Source organism: Silurus aristotelis, assembly GCF_946808225.1.
Source record: "Silurus aristotelis genome assembly, chromosome: 11".
NCBI classification, from domain to species: Eukaryota; Metazoa; Chordata; class Actinopteri; order Siluriformes; family Siluridae; genus Silurus; species Silurus aristotelis.
The window spans coordinates 24,296,044-24,309,330 of record NC_139584.1 but is presented as its reverse complement, the minus strand read 5'-3'; the positions used below and the strand labels follow the sequence as shown (position 1 = coordinate 24,309,330).

Here is a 13,287-nt window from a genome sequence, read left to right as displayed (position 1 = left end):
AAATATTCCAAATTTGTACACATACTTTATTATATATGTGTCTCAAGCAACCAATTTGGTATTTTGTATATCTCTGTAAAATAATTGCCTTAATTCCTTAAAAAAAGTATTAACTATATATCGACCACTGTAATTTCTTACAAAAACAGCAGTCTGAATGAAACCCCAAAATGAGAAAAGTATATTCTGTTGTGTTTTTTCTAATTCCACCTGGTTACATATGATATTCTTTGCTTTTTTTTCTTACTATTATTTTTAGAACAATTTGAGGAACTTTGGCTTTCACCCAATGGCATCTCTTCAGCCTGAAAAGGATTCACACCAGGTTTTATATTTGCAGCCATGCAGATGATAAAGCACAGGAGTTTTGTTGTACTTCATTTGATCACATGCAAATGTTTTTACATTTACCTCAACTGTTATTACTATTCTCTTTTCACAGCGGTGTCTCTTTCATTTCTAAAACAAGTTATCATTGGTTATACAGGTTATTAACACATTTATTTACAGTCAAAAGGTTCTGACAATTTCTTTAAAATAAATAAATATTTATTGAAATAAAAAAAAAAATTGTTTTAAATTAATTTAGGAGAACAGTCTGACAGAGCCATGACCTGAAAGAGAAAAACAGAGATTTGTTACTTTGCATAATGTGTGTGTTTGTCAGGTACAGTGTGTGTTTACTAGTGTTCATTTTGTAGGACATTATGAGGACAGTATGACTTACGCTGTGGATGAAACCACTGCATGTTTCTGGATTGATGAAGGTAGGGCTTGGTGGGACGGCTGCCCCCTGTCCACTGTTTAGCCATAGTGATGCACAGTGGTCTCCCGCTCACCAGCTTTCCATTTAACTCTCTGATGGCATTATTGGCTTCATCAAGAGAGGAAAATCGGACGAATCCAATGCCCTTGGATCGTCCATTGTGTAGTACCACCTGTAGAAGTCAGTGTAGAGATACAGAAAGCAAAAAAATGAGCATTACACCACTCTCATGTAGCTAACCATGAGGAATAACGAGCACTGCCTGTAATCCATAATATAAGCAGAACAGCTATGTTCTTTTATTATCAACGTTCTGGTCTCACTGTCAAATGAACAATGAAGCACTTATATTTTTAAGGTATTTTTCTGATAGCAGGAATTTGCTGCAAGTGTACACTGGTTCTGGTATAATAGTGGATCTAATGCGAAGTAAACACTTTATTGGAAAATAAATAAATATCAGTAATTGTAAGTGACCTTTGCGCTGGTGAGGTTTCCATGTGGCAAGAACAAATCACGCAGTCGATTTTGATCCACACCGTAGTCGAGGTTCTTTATGAACAGTTCGACTTCCTACAGAAAATAGAACAAATTCAGCATCCAGTGTTTTTGAGTGCATATGGGTGTTTGCATTGTTGACTTTAATAATACATAATGATCAATCACTCAATTATTATTAGTCATTATTACAAACCAATTATTAAGCCAAAAATGTGACCAAACAAAGATGTGACAAAACATCATCCAAATTTCATTAAAGTCTCTATAAAATACACTGGAAAAGGAATCAGAATAGTACCTGGGTGTCCAGTCCGAGGGGCTGCGGTGTGGACTGCCTGTTCCACTGCTGCTGATTTGTTTGTCCAAGATCTGGAACTGAATCTGTAGATGCAGCCAATCATCTCATTTTAGAATCCAATCAGTAGGTAAGACTTGCTAGCATTAATAGTATGTTTCTGTTTTTAATTTTCAACTGCATTTAACACAAAACTAATCGGACAGCTTTGACTCACTCTGTGGATGGATGTTCTTGTTGGCATTGGGTCTGGGGTCTGGGCAGGGTTTTGAAGGCGAGATGGTTTCCACCTTCATCCCGTGACTTCGTCCCTGGGTGGTCTGAGAGGGACTTACGTACACTGGCCTGCTGCCCAGCACCCTGCCGTTCATCTCCACGATGGCTGCTCGAGACTCATCAGGAGATGAAAACGTCACATACCCAATGCCTTTTGATCGCCCGTTCTCCATCTTGACCTGTATTGGAACACGATCAGAAACATTAAGCAAAGAATGCGCATCAAAAGTGTTAGAGGTTAGCAATATCAGAGCTCTCCACAATCAGAAAATACACCAGCTGAGTACGGGGAGGAAACCCCAAGTTATTGGGAAAGAAATCAAATGTAAGGATTTGTAGTTATAAATTACCTGTGCATTGAGGACAGTCCCAAATCTCAGGAACGCTTCATAAAGGTTCCTGTCATCCACAGTGCAGTCCAGATTTCTCAGAAGAAGTGTAACTGACTACAAAACAATAACATTCAATGTGTTAATGACTTAATGGCTTAATAAAAAACAGCAAAACACAGCTGTACAAAATAAAAATTCAGTATTTGACTTTTGAGCAAGTTGTTCTGTGTGATTCAGGATAATCACATTTATGGTAAGACATAAACACCTTAAACAATGTCTGATTCATAAATCATAATTTACCTGATTATCTACACACAGTTGTACATTTTCTCAAATTCTCTAAAGTCTCCAAAATCCGAAATAATTAGCTACATTTTAAAACAAACAACATGCAAACAGATTTTTCTCCTCTACCTTGGTGTTCTTGCTGAGGCGTTTTATATGGAATTTATTTGTGCGAGCAGGCTGCTGCTGGACTTCAGCCTGTTCTTTTTGTTCCCCCACCTTCTTTTTCTTCACCATCTGCTTATCCACCTTCCGCTCCTCAACAATCTGCTCCTCCACCTCCCGCTCCTCAACAATCTGCTCCTCTACCTCCATCTCCATTGGGATCTGCGCTTCCACCTTCTGCTCCTCCACCTGGTTGATTGTATTCACGCTCCAGGGATCCTGGTTTAGAGAGAGAGAATTAGATCGTTAGAAACACAATTGAAAAATAATTTGTTTAATGCATTTCCAACTTATAAAGAAGCTTAAAGTCTTACATATATGCAGAAAGGTTGGAGATTCTCCATCTCATTGTCTAATTCGTCCATGAGATCACCCCATGAACGGTTCTCAAGAGAGGATTTCTGAAAAAGAGCCTGAACAAAGAAACAGAGATGGCATTAAAGATGCTCAGCTCTTCAGGGACTGAACGACACTGAGATCTTTTAAAATCTATTTAAAAGCAAACTTGAAAATCTTCATGTAATCTACTAAAGCTAGCATGCTATGCTTAATTGCCATTTAGCATTCCTAGGGACATAAGAAGCTACTTGACCTGAGAATTAAATCACTTTTTCTAAGCATGTGGTTACAACTTACCATTGTCAAAATGTGAAAAGTGGACTAGTAAATCACAAAAAAAAAGTTAATGTGGAGAAATATCTCTGGTCGTGGAGAAATATCTCTGGTCGCAGTGTATTTGTATTTGTGTGTGTGTGTGTGTGTGTGTGTGTGTGTGTGTTTATTTGTTTGTTTTGGTAATGGTCGTCATGGTAATTTACCTTCAGTCGCCTTCATTTGCCGTTTCCATTCATTGGTCCATTGCAGAATATTGCTGCACCTATCAGGTATGTAGACGTCACAAGAAAGGCGTGGCTTCCAGGATCAATTCCAGCAGTTTACGATGGCGGCATCACACCGCCACACCAATAGGGGGCAACAGGCGCTCTCAAAAGACACTAGCTGTAAATAAAGTTCTTGTCTTCGTGGAAAGACTTAAAGCTTCTGTTTATTCCTTATAGGTATAAATATATTTTATTAAAATGTTCACATTATTGTACTTATGTTAATGAAAAGAGGTGAAATTTTGTAGTTGATATAATCTACAAAAAGTGTTTTCATTGACAGAGGATTATACAAACAGCTGAAATGTAGATTAATCTGTATGTTTTCAGCAGGATTTATTCTCACTGATGTGTAAAAGAGATGTGTGATTTTATGGAAGTGTCGAATCTGTCATCCATGTTGGTTTAAGAGGGTTACAGAGTTCCGGCTCCCAGAGTCTACTCCAGTGTCCGTTCAGCACATGCTTTTGGTGTTAGTGATGGTCGTTCATCATCGATTTGATTATTTTTTTATTAGTCTTTAATGTGACTGATGAGCATCACAAAATCTCTAGTGTGATTTCTTTTGTATTTGGATGTTAGCGATTTGTACCTTTTTGTCCCTGGTAGGACGTGGAAGTGTTTCCTGGCCATGGGTAAGTTGCATCGTGGAATAGATGCTCTAATATTTTTATAAACGATTTTTTTTTTCACATCTTCTCTGTCTGAACACCTTTCTGCACTTCATTATCTCCTGAGCTGCAGCAAAACCAGCAACTGTTGTTGATTTTGGAGACTTTATCCACTGTATGAAGTTACATTTGCTCTGCTCAGTTTTCTGCAGCATAGTAAAAATGTATAGACCTTTTAATATATACACAGCTAATTTTTAAAAGGAAGTAAACGTGTATTCACATTATAATGCATGCTTATTAATTTTTGGACAATAAATAGCAGAATATGTCTAAATGAATATAAATTTGTGTTAAGTTCAGCAACGATATCCTACTCTGTAGACTCTCGCATAGGGCGACCCTACGGAGCTGAACCCCAGGAGTTTTCGATGATAAATGTATCTAATACCAATCACTCTTCTGCTATGACAAACGTCACCCAGTGCATAGATTATTATTTTCTTGTGCTCAGTATAAATAGGGTTCCAATTTGATGTCTTGTAACTCATCCTCTACCTGTTGTTACTCTGACTGGTAGATGTTATTATTAGCAAAGCTCTTACTTCAGCTTAATTAGCATATTTCTCTACCCTGATACTAATCACCCTTCTGCTATGACTAACGTCACCCAGTGCATATAAGATGATTATTTTCAATATTCTTTGCTCATAAATGCAATAAATATGACATATGCAACCAGTTAACAGATCAAATATTCACATACATAATCCCTGTGATCTCCAAGATAAAGTTTAGTTTTAAAGTAACCAACAGTTTAGTGTTTATGAACACTTGGATGTCAGTGGGTTTTACTCTCGACGCAAGCACACTTTAGTTTATATTGAGTTGTTTTGTTGAATGGCATGGTTGCACTGTGTCAAAAGGCATGATGGCCAAGTGGCAAGGCGTCGGTCTTGTAAACCGAAGATCACGGGTTCAATTCCCGTTCGTGCCTGTTTGGTGTATCCTTCTGTTATTTTCACTTTGATCTTCGGACGTTCTATCAAATTTCTGATCAACTTGAAACAGTTTCTTGCTATTGCCTTTGCTTTCTCCAGGCAAAACTCAAATTGCTGCCAATGTGTTTTATGATGTAATTTTGCAAGTGGGATGAATTCCCTTCCACCAGGTATGTAACTCCCTGATAAAGCACATGCTTTACATGTTTGAGGTCCTGGGTTCAATCCCCAGCATCTTTAAGCTGTTCCCTTAAAAAAATATATATATATATAAATATATGCAAATCTATATGCTCCCAATTGTCTCTACAGCCCTTATCACCTGAGATACTTTAAAATCAAGCAACCAAATGAAACCTTTTTACATGCTGCTTTAATGAAAAACATTTGTGTAAAGCTGCTTAAGCAGGGCCTCAGCGCTCACAGCTCCTAATATGGATGCAGATCATTAACAACTTCATTGCGTTCGTCCAATACCCATTTAGGATTTCTGAAATAACATCTTAAGCTTCAAGTGTAAAAGCACGTTTGTAACACTCAAACAACCTTGTAACACTCAAACAAACTTTGCAACCTTCCCATTGAAGGTTACATTTACGTTTGCGGCATTTAGCAGACGCCCTTATCCAGAGCGACGTACAAAAGTGCTTTGAGTCTCTAGTAATGAATAAATCTATACTGGTACGCCAGATTACAAACTTAATATAAATATAACCCTAGAATTCTACAAACTTGGAAAGTGCTAATTTAAGTGTTTCAGGAAGAGATAGGTCTTCAGTCATCGCTTGAAGATAGTCAGGGACTCCGCTGTATGGACATCTAGGGGAGGTTTATTCCACCACCATGGTGCCAGAACAGAGAAGAGCCTTGAAGTATACTTACCTCTCATACTGAGAGAAGGTTTTACCAGTCGAGCAGTGCTGGAGGATCTCAGACAGCGTGGTGCAGTGTGAGATGTGATGAGGTCACTTAGGTAAGATGGCGCTGGTCCATTTTTGGCCTTGTAGGCAAGCATCAGTGTTTTGAATCTGATACGTGCAGCTACTGGAAGCCCGTTAAGGGAGCGCAGCAGTGGGGTGGTGTGGGAGAACTTGGGCTGATTAAACACAAGTCGTGAAGCTGCATTTTGAATAATTTGCAGTGGACGGATAGCGTTCAGGGGAAGACCTGCCAGCAGAGAGTTGCAGTAGTCCAGTCTTGAAATCACAAGAGACTGAACAAGCACCTGGGCAGCCTGTGTCGACAGAAATGGTCGAATCCTCCGGATGTTGTAGAGAAGAAATCTAGAGAACGAGACACATTAGCAACATGTGGGAAGAAGGACAGTTGATTGTCCATCGTTACCCCAAGTTTACGAGCAGTGGCTGAAGGGGAGAGCAGAGAGTCATGAAGTGTTATTTGGAGATCTTGACCTTGAGATAAATCGACTGGGATGACCAGCAGTTCTGTTTTGCTGGGGTTGAGTTTTAGTTGGTGAGCACTCATCCATGAAGATATGTCTGTCAAGCATGCTGAGATCCGAACGGAAGCTGTGGTATCTGATAGAGGGGGAAAAAAGATTAGTTGAGTGTCATCTGCATAGCAGTGATAAGAAAACCCGTGTGATGATAGGTTATTTCAAGACACACAGTGAAGTAAAGCAAGTAACGTGCAATCAAAGAGAAAAAAGACAGCATAAGCAATGTGCCATCGTGTATTTACCGTGTCTCAGCAGATGCACCTTCTTACACCATACAACTTCTATGTTCGTTGAATTGTTTGGTTGTTTCAAAATTACTGGTTTGCTGTTTATTCATGATGACCATTGAGAACAACATTAAACTCGGTAAATTTTACATCTGCATGCTTTCATTGTTATTTTTTGATGATTTGCTTGGTTGTAGACCATTTACATGGCCTATGCCAGGCATGATGGCCTAGTGGGAAGGCGTCGGTCTCGTAAACCGAAGATCACGGGTTCAATCCCCGTTCATGCCTTTCACAAGCTATTTGCTGAAGATTGGTAATGTAATTGCATGTTTTTAATCTGTTCTAAACACTTTAATCAACATGGGCATGGAGAAATGTGCATGCTTTATGCAAATGTATGATTATTATTAGTGAAACCAAACTCAACATAGAGCATGAATACAAAATATTCTTGTAAATGTAATTATGGTGTTTTAAATCTGAACTTTTGGTATGTTTTCACACGGACGGTTAATGAGGTGATACCAGAGAAACTTTACCACTTCTAAATTTCATATGGATTACATAATTAGATAATATTCGATGGTTTATGGCATTATGAAGAACAAAATGCCACAAATGTTGTAGTTTATTTATTTATTTTATATCTGAGTAAAGAAAGTTTGTTGTAAATAAACGTATGTAAAAAAAATACTGTTACAAGAGAGCAAGAAATTTCTTCACAAACCTTCCATCAATTGACCTATTTGATCTATTCCTTTACCATTACACTGAATCAGTTGATTAAGTAAACAATGTTTGATAGCAACAGCTTTTCTATGGCAATAAATATGACATATGCAACCAGATTACAGATTTAATATTTTCATACATAATCCCTGTGATCTCCAAGATAATGTTTAGTTTTAAAGTAACCAACAGTTTGTTGTTTATGAACGCTTGTATGTCAGTGCGTTTTACTCTCGACACAAGCATGCTATAGTTTATATTGAGTTGTTTTGTTGAATGTCATGGTCGCTCTTTGTCAAATGGCATGATGGCCAAGTGGCAAGGCGTCGGTCTTGTAAACCGAAGATCACGGGTTCAATTCCCGTTCGTGCCTGTTTGGTGTATCCTTCTGTTATTTTCACTTTGATCTTGGGCAGTTCCATCAAATTTCTGATCAACTTGAAACAGTTTCTTGGTATTCCCTTTGCTTTCTCCAGGCAAAACTCAAATTGATGCCAATGTGTTTTGAGACGTAATTTTGCAAGTATGAGATCCTCGGATGCACGCCTTCAACCGGGTATGTAACTCAGTGATAAAGCACATGATTTACATGTTTGAGGTCCTGGGTTCAATCCCCAGCATCTTCAAGCTGTTCCCGTAATAATAAAAAAAATATATGCAAATCTATATGCTCTCAATTGTCTCTACAGCCCTTACCCCCTGTGATACTTGTCAAGTTAAAATCATGCAACCTTCTTACATTCTGCTTTGATGAAAAACCTTTTTGAAAAGCTGCTTAAGCAGGGCCTCAGCGCTCACAGCTCCTAATACGGATGCAGATCATTAACAACTCCATTTAGTTTGTCCTTTTAGCATTTAAGATTCTTGAAATAGCAGCTTAAGCTTCAAGTGTTAAAAAACGTTTGCAACACTCCGACAGCGTTTATCCCATTCTCATTGAGGGTTATTTCAGGACACAGTGAAGTAAAGCAGGGATCATGCAATCAAAGAGAAAAAAGACAGCATGAGCAATGTGCCATCGTGTATTTACCGTGTCTCAGCAGATGCACCTTTTTACACCATACACCTTATATGTTCGTTGAATTGTTTGGTTGTTTTAAATTTACTGGTCCACTGTTTATTCATGATGACCAAAGAGAACAACTTTAAACTCAGTAAATTTTACATCTGCATGCTTTCATTATAATTTTTTTATGATTTGCTTGGTTGTAGACCATTTACTCAGCACCTGCCAGGCATGATGGCCTAGTGGGAAGGCGTCGGTCTCGTAAACCGAAGATCACGGGTTCAATCCCCGTTCATGCCTTTCACAAGCGATTTGCAACACGGGCATGGAGAAATATGCATGCTTTCTGCAAATGTATTATTATTAGTGAAACCAAACTCAACATAGAGCATGAAAACTAAATATTCTTGTAAATGTACAAGGAGTGTACATTGTCATGCTGGAACTGGTTTGGATTAGAGACCATATAGATAAAAATATATAAATATTATTGTGTTTTATAATTAGGATTTTTACTGTGTCCAGATCACATGGCTGTCAGCAGGTTTGGGCAAAGATACATCAAAATGTATTTTAAGATAAAATACCAAATACTTGCATATAAAGACAGTATGCTCAGCTACAGACAGGCGCTAAAAGCTGCTAGAGCTGAAAACCTGAGCAAACTCATAGAAAACAACAAAAACAATCCCAGGTTCCTTTTCAGTACAGTAGCTAAATTAACTACAAATCAGGTATCTGAAAAATGTGTTCCATCACAGTTTAGTAGTGAGGACTTTATGAATTTCTTCACTGAAAATATTGATAACATTAGAAAAACAATTGTGGCCGTCCAACCTCTGACAGCATCTCCTGACACAATCTCACCTACAACTCCACAACTCCACTGTTTTACATGTATAGGACAGGAAGAGCTGTATAATGTTATTACCAAAGCTAAATCAACAACATGTCAGCTAGATCCCGTTCCAACTAATCTATTGAAGAAAGTGTTATATACAGCCTCTTCTGAATATTATTAACTCCTCACTATCGTTAGGTCACATCCCTAAATCCCTTAAGTTAGCAGTTATTAAGCCCCTCATTAAGAAACCTAATCTGGATCCAAACACGTTATCGAATTACAGATCCATTTCAAATCTCCCATCTATGTCTAAGATTTTAGAAAAGATTGTTGCTGCCCAGTTATGTTCCCACTTGCAAGAGAACAATATATTTGAAGCGTTTCAGTCAGGTTTTAGGCCCCATCATAGCACAGAAACTGCCCTAGTTAAAATCACTAATGACCTGTTTTTAGCTTAAGACCAAGGCTTCATCTCGCTGTTAGGTTTACTAGATCTTAGTGCTGCATTGGACACTATAGACCATGATCTCCTCCTAGTTTGCTTACAGAATTACATCGGCATTCAGGGACAGGCATTAAGCTGGTTTAAATCCTACCTGTCCGATTGTTACAATTTTGTAGACTTTAATGGAAAGCTATCCAGGCTAATGCTAGTAAATTATGGCATGCCACAAGGTTCAGTTCTAGGACCCCTATGCTTCCCTTCGGAAATATTATTAGAAGGCATGGAATTAGCTTCCATTGTTATGCTGGTGATACCCAGCTATATATCTCATTAAAACCAGGCGATACAGCTCAATTAGCTCGGATAACTGAGTGGGTTAAAGAAATAGGAGCTTGGATGACCCATAACTTTCTTCTATTACATTCTGATAAGACGGAGATTTTGCTCATCGGCCCAAAAACCAGTACACAGAAGCTCCAGCATCTCAGCCTGCATTTAGACGGATGTTCTGTAACCACTAGTTCAACGGTAAAAGACCTGGGAGTTATTTTAGGCAGCAACCTGTCTTTCAAAAATCGGATAGCTTTTAACACGTAGCCCCTGATTCAACTGCTAATTCAATTACATTGTGTTCTTATATTTTATTGTCTATTGTTATTTTACTGGAAAGTGCCTTGTGCTCCTTTTGGTTGCTGTAAGGCGCTCTATAATTAAAATTTGTTTTGATTCGATATCAACCAAGTTACAAAAACAGCCTTCTTTCACCGTAGAAATATTTCTAAGCTAAGAAACAAGCTCGTCCATGCGTTCATGACCTTCAGAATAGACTATTGTAATGCATTACTAGGTGGATGTCCTGCATCATTAATAAACAAGCTTCAGTTAGTTCATAATGTGGCAGCAAGAGTTCTTACAAGTTCAAGAAAATATGACCATATAACCCCAATCTTATCATCCCTGCACTGGCTTCCTGTTAAGTTTCGAATAGACTACAAACTACTACTTCTTTCTTATAAAGCCCTAAATGGTTTGGCTCCCATGTATCTATCCAGTCTTTTAACACGCTACAATCCGTCACGCTCCCTGAGATCTCAAAACTCTGGACTTCTAGTAGTTCCTAGAATAGCAAAGTCCACTAAAGGCGATAGATCATTCTCACATTTAGCTCCTAAACTTTGGAACAGTCTTCCTCACAGTGTTCGGGGCTCAGACACACTCTCCCAGTTTAAGTGCAGATTAAAAACGTATCTTTTTAGCAAAGCCTACACACAACATACGTCTCACATTATAACCTTGTGCTCCAGAACATATGATCACATGCACATTATCAACTTGTGCTGTTAATATCATGAACAGCAGCTACGCTAATTTCTCTCCACTGCTTCTCTTTCTCTCCCCATCCCGAGGCATCCTGAGGTTTGGACAGCTCCAGTCACGTCCCACCTCATGAACATTATGGACCTTTAACGAGATAGTTGCCGAACTCGCAAACATCCCGTACCATCTAGGGACGTACCAGTGCCAATTGGATTCCACTACATGTGTGGAGTTTTGACATTGGACCTCCTGGAGTGTTTAAAGGCTCTGGCATGGAGAAGCTGGTGCTGGATCTGTGATGATCACAAATGTTGAGCTCAGTAGCTCCTAGTTTTATAACCATAAAGACTGTATAAGACTGTAGAAAGAACATTACTTAGAATCTTATACTCCAGTACTCATGTTAGTTCTCACTCTCCAGTGTTCTGTATTGTTGAAAGATTTATGATCAAACTCTTGATGTCACTGAAATGAGGATGGGTTCCCCTCAAGGTTTCTTCCTCATAACATCTAAGGGAGTTTTTCCTTGCCACAATCGCCACGGCTTGCTCATCAGGAATAAAAGCACACCATTCACCTTGACTGTTGATTTCTGTAAAGCTGCTTTGAGACAATGTCTGTTGTGAAAAGCGCTATAGAAATAAACTTGACTTGACTTGACTTGTAGACCATTTACTCAGCATATGCCAGGCATGATGGCCTAGTGGGAAGGCGTCGGTCTCGTAAACCGAAGATCATGGGTTCAATCCCCGTTCATGCCTTTCTGAAGCTGTTTGCTGAAGATTGGTTATGTTTTTAATCTGTTCTAAATGTACCAAAATGAACACTTTACGGTTTTTAATACTCTAATCAACATGGGCATGGAGAAATATGCATGCTTTATGCAAATGTATGATTATTATTAGTGAAACCAAACTCAACATGAACACATGAAGAGCATGAAGACAAAATATTCTTGTAAATGTGATTATGCTGTTTTAAATCACGTAAATGATCAGGACACCAAACGGAACTTTTGCTATGTTTCCACACCGACGGTTAATGAGTTGATACCGATACCGGAGAAACTTTACCACTTCTAAATTCCATACGGATTACATAATCAGAGAATATTTAAAGGTTTATGGCATTATGAAGAAAAAAAATGCCACAAAAGTAGTACAGTGGAACCCACTTATCTCGACCTCGGTTAACTCGACAACCCTATTAAGTCGATGTTTTTAAAGTGGAACCGCCAAATTCTCGCTTTGTCTAAGCATTTTTTATCAGTTATGCCGACTTTTTTTTATGCCGCCGAACCCTAATATCTCGAGCACAAGGGGGAAAAAATTTGCCATTTAACGTCAGTTATGTCGATCGGCGCTGTGCAGCCGCAGAATAACTCGCGAAAGTGCCAGAAAAATCAAGCCAATACAATGTTGTACGTATTGTATACTGATGAATCTCTGCTGTTAGTTAGTGCACATATGCCTTTTGTTGTTAAATGTTATGCGATGAACGGGAGGCGAAAGCCGCGCTTGGTAGGAGGTAAAGCGCAGCCTTTGAGAGAGTGCCGGTGGGACGGCACGTACCGGGATACGCATGAGCGATAACAACGACCGCCGTGAACCAACATATACCAACAATAACGGACAGTGAGATTGTGGAAGGTTAAATAGGAGCTGGTGATGAGTGCTAAACGAGCACCATACGTGCGCGATTGAAGCCGGGAGCTTCAGAGAAAGCGGCCGAGAAAGCACCTGCCACCATTCCTGACAGTTAACAAACATGTACTGTATGTAAATTTTTATAGCATGCCTTCATCAAACAAATTTTTATAGCATGCCTTCATCAAACAAGCCATATTGATTTTCGTTTATCTCGATCATCGGTTATCTCGATGCTTTTTGGCAACCCCGTAGGACATCGAAATAACCGGGTTCCACTGTATTTTGTTTATTTATTTATTCATTTATTTATTTTTATTCATATTTATAATAAAAAACGGTCGAACAGAAATACGCGCTGTATGCGAGCTTTAGTGGAGAAAAGTATTAACTATATATCGGCCACTGTAATTTCTTACAAAAACAGCAGTCTGAATGAAACCCCAAAACGAGAAAAGTATATTCTGTTGATGTGTTTTTTCTAATTCCACCTGG

The 13,287-nt window shown here is 38.7% G+C and overlaps 1 protein-coding gene across 1 annotated transcript; it reads right to left on the bottom strand.

The window, feature by feature from the left end:
• Positions 1 to 585: 585 nt before the first annotated feature.
• Positions 586 to 2,988, bottom strand: LOC310733740 (polyadenylate-binding protein 1-like; the record flags this gene model as incomplete). The annotated part of the gene is made up of 8 exons (XM_083555144.1): positions 586 to 614; positions 728 to 938; positions 1,244 to 1,339; positions 1,566 to 1,648; positions 1,780 to 2,017; positions 2,189 to 2,284; positions 2,588 to 2,842; positions 2,938 to 2,988. The coding sequence occupies 8 exons, from the start codon at positions 2,986 to 2,988 to the stop codon at positions 586 to 588; spliced, it is 1,059 nt and encodes a 352-aa protein (XP_083411270.1).
• Positions 2,989 to 13,287: the final 10,299 nt, after the last annotated feature.